This window comes from Nerophis ophidion, linkage group LG10, assembly GCF_033978795.1.
Source record: "Nerophis ophidion isolate RoL-2023_Sa linkage group LG10, RoL_Noph_v1.0, whole genome shotgun sequence".
Lineage (NCBI taxonomy): Eukaryota > Metazoa > Chordata > Actinopteri > Syngnathiformes > Syngnathidae > Nerophis > Nerophis ophidion.
The window spans coordinates 29,426,851-29,436,423 of NC_084620.1; the positions used below are offsets into that span (position 1 = coordinate 29,426,851).

At 43.9% G+C, this 9,573-nt stretch overlaps 1 protein-coding gene across 3 annotated transcripts in view; it reads left to right on the forward strand.

Moving 5' to 3' along the window:
• Positions 1–1,164, forward strand: part of LOC133560614 (protein PHTF2-like) — a 62,154-nt gene extending 60,990 nt beyond the window's left edge. For all 3 annotated transcript variants that reach the window (XM_061913326.1, XM_061913328.1, XM_061913327.1), the window contains 2 exons: positions 17–142; positions 209–1,164. In XM_061913326.1, coding sequence (XP_061769310.1) covers positions 17–142; positions 209–229 — 147 coding nt within the window. In that variant the 3' untranslated portion in view covers positions 230–1,164. The remainder of the gene's footprint in view (positions 1–16; positions 143–208) is intronic.
• The last annotated feature ends 8,409 nt before the right edge of the window (positions 1,165–9,573 follow it).

Genomic DNA, 9,573 nt, shown 5'->3' on the forward strand with positions numbered 1-9,573 from the left:
GTGTGTGTGTGTGCAGGAGCTGGACACTCCTTTCAGGCTGTACGGTTTGACCATGAACCCTCTGCTGTACAACATCACACAGGTGGTCATCCTGTCTGCCGTGTCAGGTGTCATCTCAGACCTGCTGGGCTTTAACTTGAAGGTCGGTGCAACATAAAACAAGACAAACAACAACATATTGTATAAATGTGTGCGCGTGTGTTTACAGCTGTGGAAGATAAAGTCATGACGGTGAAGCGATGACTCAGCGACAACATATCATCACTTTGTGCAATCAAGTTCTTTAGCCGCTCAGTGTTTTCTCCTTTTTATTTAATGTCTTATTTATGAGGTCACAAAGTGTTATTTTGCTTCTCGGCACATTCACCTGCAGTTTTATGGTAGTTTCTTTTTAGTTCATTATTTATGCTGTAATTTTTTACAACTGATACTATCAAGCTTGAATAAGGTTACTCAGACATGTTTGGTACAATTGCTTAAACATAAAAAAAAGTGATATTTGTGTTAAAAAATGACAGCTTAGGTGACTGCAAATAGGGCAATCCATCAGACAACTTTGTAGTCAAAACAATGTAAATGAGTTACACACCAAACAATTACTTTATTTTTGTACTTAAACAAACTTTTATTTTATTGTTATTTTCATTCAGCTTTTCCTTTCCAACCAAATCAGACATTATTGACACATAAAAGTGTCAACAATGTCCTTTTTTTATTTTTTACTTTCCATTCAAGTTGTTTCGTAGGTGCTTTGGCAGGTGACATCAGTGTTAGGTTGTAACATCAAAGGAAAGAAAAAGATGCACTTTATTAAATACACACATAATATCAATCACATGTAAATGTTTCTGCTCATTCATCATGTTTATTGAAGGAGGAGACCAAAGTGCTTACTTTTCCCGCTGCTTTGATTTTCTCTTTCTGATAAAAGAATGTATTATCATCTTCATGTTTTTCTTTTGTCTTTTTGCTGTACTTTTTGGTATTTAGTCTCGTTACATCATGTTGACATTTGTTCCTCACACGTTTGTGGCGAGAAGGCATGTTTTCTTGTTGTTTTTTTTAATGAAACAGAATTGTGAATAATGTAAGACTTTTTGAAAGCAAATTTTGTTTGTTGACATGTCTACATTTTTTTGTAATAAAATCAAAAACTGGACAATACCATTGTCACTAATCATTTTATAAAGATAAGTCATGGAAAATTTGATCATTCCTGAATAATGAGATAATAATAATTAAGTAATTATAATACCAGTAAAAAACAAAAACAACAACAACAGCACTTGCATCTTTATACTGGCTGTGATCGCTATAATTCATTTTTCTGTTGTGGTGCGCGCCTCCTGCTGGTGTTCTGGGAGTATTACCGTTCTAATTTTACGGTGACAAGGAAAACACGTTCAGGTCATTCGCTATAAATATTAATCGTTTTATGCAGCACCGGTATATGTTTTTTATAGTGGCTTGAAAATCATGTTTGTGTAGTCTTCATCAAAAAAAAATAAAAAACGATTGCAGTGAAAAAGACATGACGGTAAAGTTAAAAGATTTGCACGTTCAGAGAGAATAGGTCAATAGCTCAAAAAGGAAACATCTTTAAAGCACTTTATTATTACAGTAATAGAGACAAGAGACAGGCGCATTTTCAGAAAAACGTCTGATCAGGAAACCTGACTTTAAAACCAGCAACGCCTGATAATAAAATAGGTAATAAAAAAATACAAATTGAAATGATTATACAAGGTCAAGTTTATGTAATAATTTCAGACGTACAAGGGGAAGGTATCACATTGGCTAACAATACAAGACTGTTAAGTAAGTATAATGTTTTTGCAAAAATGTATACATACTTTTGGTTATTCAATGACTTCATAATTGTACATCACACTGTCTCATCAACTGCACCACATATGGATGGTCACCAGTTGTTTACACTACAAGTCCATCCATCCATTCATTTTTTACCGCTTATCCCTTTCGGGGTCGCGGGGGGTGCGTTGCTGGAGCTTATCTCAGCTACAATCAGGTGGAAGGTGATGTACACCCTGGACAAGTCGCTACCTCATTGCAGGGCCAACTCAGAAGGACAGAGGGCCCATTTAGTGTTGCCAAGCACCCTATCCATCTCTTTGGAGGTGGGAGCAAGGTATCCATGGTACCCTAAGGGAACCCACGCAGTCACGGGGAGAACACGCAAACTGCACACAGACGTTCTGCCCACTGGAAGTCAAATTTGAAAATATTTTTCTGATTTGTGAGAAATATTAAAACAGTTACATTTCTCATAGCTTTGAGAATATGCAATATATTGTTTAAAAAACACATGACTCATGGATGGTGTCTAGTTGAACATACTACAAGTCTTATTTTGGGGAAAAAATATTTTACAGATTTTCTATACATATTTACAATTTTCAATAGGTTCACAACAAATAATCTAAAAAAACATGATTTATAGATGTTTTTTATTTGATCACAATCCAGGTCCATTTGTACCATTTGTAGATGGTCCCTGAGCACTGCCGCATCGTGAGCTGCTCATTTGATTTGATGGTATACCGTATTTCCTTGAATTGCCGCGGCTTACCAAAGGCATGCGGTAAAAGTAAGCATGCGCTAATTTTAAAACATTTCTCACTCCAGCACTTACCAAAGGTATGCAGTAAAAAATTGAGTGTGATGTAAACTTGGACCTTAAATCCTACTGAATAGCTCTTAATCTTCTTCCCTTTATGCGATTTCAAATTACCGGTATTGAAATCAGCCTCCTCCATTTTGAAAATGATGCTGTCACGAGTTTGTCCAGGCGGTAATACTAAGCATGCGCTTGGGAAGCGAGATTGACACGGCAGTAATTCAAGGCAGGCGCATACTATATCCCCTGCGGCAATTCAAGGAAATACGGTATTTCTTGTTAGAGCCTTTTTATGTGTGGAATTTTCTAAACCTTTATTTATAAACTACAACATTTACAAACATTCGATAAATAATAATCAAAATAAGTACAGAAAAAGTACAAATCAGCACCAGGAGGTTGTAAACTCTAAAATAAAGTAACTAAAATATAATGTTTTTATATCCATCCATCCATCCATTTTCTACCGCTTATTCCCTTTCGGGGTCGCGGGGGAAGCTGGCGCCTATCTCAGCTACAATCGGCATATATATATATATATATATATATATATATATATATATATATATATATATATATATATATACTCTCTGAGCTGCCACCTTAACGTGGTAGAGGAGTTTGCGTGTCCCAATGATCCTAGGAGCTATGTTGTCCGTGGGCTTCTATGTCCCCTGGTAGGGTCTCCCAAGACAAACTGGTCCTAGGTGGGGGATCAGACAGACAGCAGCTCGAAGACCTCTATGGATATACAACAACAGAGAATCAGTTTTCCCTTTCCCTGACGCGGGTCACCGGGGCCCCCTTCTGGAGCCAGGCCCGCAGTTGGGGCACGATGGCGAGCGACTTGTGGCCCGGCTTGTTCCCATGGGGCCCAGCCGGGCACCCCTCCAATGGGCTCACCACCCATAGCCGGCGCCATAGAGGTCGGGTGCGATGTGAGCTGGGCGGAAGGAGCCTGAGCTAGTGTGCGAGGTAGAGAAGTTCCGACTAGATATAGTCGGACTCACCTCGACGCACAGCAAGGACTCTGGAACCACTTCTCTCGAGAAGGACTGGACCCTCTTCCTCTCTGGCGGTGCACGCAGTGAAAGCCGACGAGCTGGGGTAGCAATTCTTGTTGCCCCCCGGCTCAAAGCCTGTACGTTGGAGTTCAACCCAGCGTACGAGAGGGTAGCCTCCCTCCGCCTTCGGGTGGGGGGACGGGTCCTGACAGTTGTTTGTGCTTACGCACCAAACAGCAGTTCAGAGTTCCCACCCTTTTTGGATACACTCGAGGGAGTACTGGAAAGTGCTCCCCCGGGGGATTCCCTTGTCCTACTGGGGGACTTCAACGCTCATGTTCGCAACGACAGTGAAATCTGGAGAGGCGTGATTGGGAAGAATGGTCGCCCGGATCTGAACCCGAGTGGTGTTTTGTTATTGGACTTTTGTGCTCGTCACGGATTGTCCATAACAAACACCATGTTCAAACACAAGGGTGTCCATATGTGCACTTGGCACCAGGACACCCTAGGCCGCAGTTCCATGATCGACTTTGTAGTTGTGTCATCGGATTTGCAGCCTCATGTTTTGGACACTCGGGTGAAGAGAGGGGCGGAGCTTTCTACCGATCACCACCTGGTGGTGAGTTGGCTGCGATGGTGGGGGAGGATGCCGGACAGACCTGGCAGGCCCAAACGCATTGTGAGGGTCTGCTGGGAACGTCTGGCAGAGTCTCCTGTCAGAGAGAGTTTCAATTCCCACCTCCGGAAGAACTTTGAACATATCTCGAGGGAGGTGCTGGACAGGGGTGCCGCTAGGGATTTTGGAACCCATAAAAATAATCTTTACAGGGCCCCCAACACATAATTTCATATAATTTCATCATCATTAGGGGCCTCTCTGGGCCCCCCTCCATCATGGGCCCCTAGAATCCGTCTCCTTTACCCCCCCTTTTTGGCGCCCCTGGTGCTGGACATTGAGTCCGAGTGGACCATGTTCCGCACCTCTATGTTGAGGCGGCTGATTTGAGCTGTGGCCGCAAGGTAGTTGGTGCCTGTCGTGGCGGTAATCCTAGAACTCGTTGGTGGACACCAGCGGTGAGGGATGCCGTCAAGCTGAAGAAGGAGTCCTATCGGGTCCTTTTGGCTCATAGGACTCCGGAGGCAGTGGACAGGTACTGACAAGCCAAGCGGTGTGCAGCTTCAGCGGTCGCTGAGGCAAAAACTCGGACATGGGAGGAGTTCAAGGAAGCCATGGAAAATGACTTCAGGACCGCTTCGAAGCGATTCCGGACCACCATCCGCCGCCTCAGGAAGAGGAAGCAGTGCACTGTCAACACCGTGTATGGTGCGGATGGTGTTCTGCTGACCTCGACTGCGGATGTTGTGGGTCGGTGGAAGGAATACGTGGAAGACCTCCTCAATCCCACCAACACGTCTTCCTATGAGGAAGCAGTGCCTGGGGAATCTGTGGTGGACTCTCCTATTTCTGGGGCTGAGGTTGCTGAGGTAGTTAAAAAGCTCCTCGGTGGCAAGGCCCCGGGGGTGGATGAGACCCGCCTGGAGTTCTTTAAGGCTCTTGATGCTGTGGGGCTGTCTTAGTTGGCAAGACTCTGCAGCATCGCGTGGACATCGGGGGCGGTACCTCTGGATTGGCAAACTGGGGTGGTGGTCCCTCTCTTTAAGAAAGGGGACCGGAGGGTGTGTTCCAACTATCGTGGGATCCCACTCTTCAGCCTTCCCGGTAAGGTTTATTCAGGTGTACTGGAGAGGAGGCTACGCCGGATAGTCAAACCTCGGATTGAGGAGGGACAGTGTGGTTTTCGTCCTGGTCGTGGAACTGTGGACCAGCTCTATACTCTCGGCAGGGTCCTTGAGGGTGCATGGGAGTTTGCCCAACCAGTTTACATGTGCTTTGTGGACTTGGAGAAGGCATTCGACCGTGTCCCTCGGGAAGTGCTCAGAGAGTATGGGATACCGGACTATCTGATTGTGGCGGTCCGCTCTCTGTACGATCAGTGTGAGACAGGGGTGCCCATTACGTCGATCGCGAACTACCAGTCGACCGCGGGGTGTGTGTCAGTCGATCTCCAGCCAGGCTTTTAAAAAAGAATTGACCTAAAAATTTGTCATCATCAATCTTCACCAAGACGTCACTTAAATGACATTCACGGTACCGGAGGGTCTTGTGAGATGACGCTGGCTGCTGCAAGATCATTATTATGAAAATATGACCGAGAGGAAGGCGAGAAACACTTTTTATTTCAACAGACTCTCGCGCCGTACCTTCCGTCAAAACTCTAAAGGCCGACTGCACATTTCCTATCTTCACAATAAAAGCCCTGCTTCATGCTGCCTGCGCTAACTAAATACAGAGTCTCGGAAAACTGGCGTGCACAAGCGATCCCTCAGAAAGCTGGCGTGCACAAGTGATGTGCACGCCAGCTTTCCGAGACTCTTATTTTGTTAGCGCAGGCAGCATGAAGCAGGGCTTTTATTGTGAAGATAGGAAATGTGCAGTAGGCCTTTAGAGTTTTGACGGAAGGGACGGCGCGAAAGTCTGTTGAAATAAAAAGTGTTTCTCGCCTTCCTCTCTGTCATTTTTTCATAATAATGAACTGGCAGCAGCCAGCATCATCTCACAAGACTCTCGGGTGCCGTGAATGTCAATCAAGCAAGCTACGGAATTTGCCGCCAATGTTTTTCTTGTAAAGTGTATGGAACCTGGATGAATTAGATGCCAAAAACCAAACACTTTCATGTGGTATTGTACAGAAAAGACAACTTTTTTTCTCCTCCATTTGAAAATGTGGGCGTTATCATCATTACTGTCTGATTCCAATCAATGCAAGTCATCAGAATCAGGTAATACACCAACTTATATTCTTGTCTTTGTGAAAGAAAGACATCTATATGTGTTACACATGCTTGTATTATCATTAAACACATTTAACTTGTTTACAAAAATGTCTCTTTCATAAATAAATAAATATAAATGATATATATAAATGAGGTAGATCCCCTCGAGTTGGTCAATTGAAAAGTAGCTCGCCTGCAGAAAAAGTGTGGGCACCCCTGGTGGAAGAGCTTGGTCTACATTGCCGGCAGTAAGTTGGATACGTTTCCAGGCTGTCCTTAGTCACCGATTATGTTCATAACTTTTATGGACAGAATTTCTAGGCGCAGTCAAGGCGTTGAGGGGTTACGGTTTGGCGGCTGCGGGACTAGGTCTCTGCTTTTTGCAGATGATGTGGTCCTGATAGCTTCATCTGGCTGGGATCTTCAGCTCTCCTGGATAGGTTCGCAGCCAAGTGTGAAGCGACCGGAATGAGAATCAGCACCTCCAAGTCCAAGTCCATGGTACCCGCCCGGAAAAGGGTGGAATGCCATCTCCGGGTTGGGGAGGAGACCCTGCACCAAGTGGAGGAGTTCAAGTACCTAGGAGTCTTGTTCACGAGTGAGGAAAGTGTGGATCGTGAGATCGACAGGTGGATCGGTGCGGCGTCTTCAGTAATGCGGACACTGTATCGATCCGTTGTGGTGAAGAAGGAGCTGAGCCGGAAGGCAAAGCTCTCAATTGTACCGGTCGATCTACGTTCCCATCCTCACCTATGGTCATGAGCTTTGGGTCATGACCGAAAGGACAAGATCACGGGTACAAGCGGCCGAAATGAGTTTCCTCCGCCAGGTGGCGGGGCTCTCCCTTAGGGTGAGAAGCCCTGCCATCCGGGAGGAGCTCAAACTAAAGCCACCGCTCCTCCACATTGAGAGGAGCCAGATGAGGTGGTTCGGGAATCTGGTCAGGATGCCACCCGAACGCCTTCCTAGGGAGGTGTTTTGGGCACGTCTGACCGGTAGGAGGCCACAGGGAAGACCCAGGACACGTTAGTAAGACTATGTCTCCCGGCTGGCCTGGGAACGCCTCGGGATCCCCCGGGAAGAGCTAGACGAAGTGGCTGGGGAGAGGAAAGTCTGGGTTTACCTGCTTAAGCTGCTGCCCCCGCGACCCGTCCTCTGATAAGCGGAAGAAGATGGATGGATGGATGGAATGGATATACATATATATATATATATATATATATATATATATATATATATATATATATATATGTGGTCGAATATGTGTGTGCGTACGTGTCTGTGTGTGTGTGTGACAAAGTGTAAAGCCATATTGCTCACACAAGTTCAGTAAATAATTTAAATTTGGAACACAGCATCATAGTTTTCACAGCTTTTTGGTTGTTGGAGGTAGAGTGTTTTAACGTAGAGTTCAAATTATTTTTTAAAGGCATAAAAGAACCTGTCGGGTATTGAGAAACTTGCATTTATGAGTATAAAACTTAGCCAATAGTATAATGAGGTTGCAAAGGTAAAATTATTGTGTTTTTTTTTTTTCTTACAGTGTAAATCCACAATGCACGTCATATGATTGTAGACTCTTACTGACACCTTGTGGCGATATGAAAATACTACGCTTTATTAGTTTGGACACTTCCGGGTTGAGGATGTCAGTTCAGTTTATGAGTCAATTGAGAAGTAGACAAGTTGTGTTAGCTCTAACAAGCCTTGGAAAAGATAAATCTTTTTTATAAAATAAACGTCCAGTGCAAGAAAAAAGTAAAGATAGGAAAAGACAAAGCAAGAACAACAACAACAATAAAGAGCCTAATGGATTAATCTGCTTTGTTAGACGTCTTGGATTGTTTGTTTGCTGTCTGCCAAGCTGTAAACCTCAACACTTATAGTGAGGTTTATATGTATGTCAGCTTCTTCTTCACCACAACTCATTTCCATATGAGTTGGGAAATTGTGTCAGATGTACATATAAACGGAATACAATGATTTGCAAACCCTTTTTAACCCATATTCAATTAAATGCACTAACAAGACAAGATATTTGATGCTCAAACTCATAAAACTGTTCTTTTTTTTGCAAATAATAATTAACTTAGAGTTTCATGGTTGCAACACTTGCCAAAGTAGTTGGGAAAGGGCATGTTCACCACTGTGTTACATCACCTTTTCTTTTAACAACACTCAATAAAAGTTTGGGAACTGAGGAAACTAATGGTTGAAGCTTTGAAAGTGGAATTCTTTCCCATTCTTGTTTTATGTCGAGCTTCAGTCTTTCAACAGTCCGGGATCTCCGCTGTCGTATTTTACGCTTCATAATGCGCCACACATTTTCGATGGGAGACAGGTCTGGACTGCAAGCGGGCCAGGAAAGTAGTTGCACTCTTTTTTTTACGAAGCCACGCTGTTGTAACACGTGCTGAATGTGGCTTAGCATTGTCTTGCTGAAATAAGCAAGAGCGTCCATGAAAAAGACGGCACTTAGATGGCAGTATATGTTGTTCCAAAACCTGTATGTACCTTTCAGCATTAATGGTGCCTTCACAAATGTGTAAGTTACCCATGCCTTGGGCACTAATGCACCCCCACACCATCACAGATGCTGGCTTTTGAACTTTGCGTGGATAACAGTCTGGATGGTTCACATCCCCTTTGGTCCGGATGACACAATGTCGAATATTTCCAAAAACAATTTGAAATGTGGACTCGTCAGACCACAAAACACTTTTCCACTTTGCATCAGTCCATCTTAGATGATCTCGGGCCCAGAGAAGCTAGCGGCATTTCTGGATGTTGTTGATAAATGGCTTTCGCTTTGCATAGTAGAGCTTTAACTTGCACTTACAGATGTACTGTAGCGACGAAGTGTGTTTTGTGACAGTGGTTTTCTGAAGTGTTCCTGAGCCCATGTGGTGATATCCTTTAGAGATTGATGTCGGTTTTTGATACAGTGCCGTCCGAGGAATCGAAGGTCACAGTCATTCAATGTTGGTTTCCGGCCATGCCGCTTACATGGAATGGTTTCTACAGATTCTCTAACCTTTTGATGATATTATGGACTGTATATGTTTAAATCCCTAAATGTATTGCAATTGCACA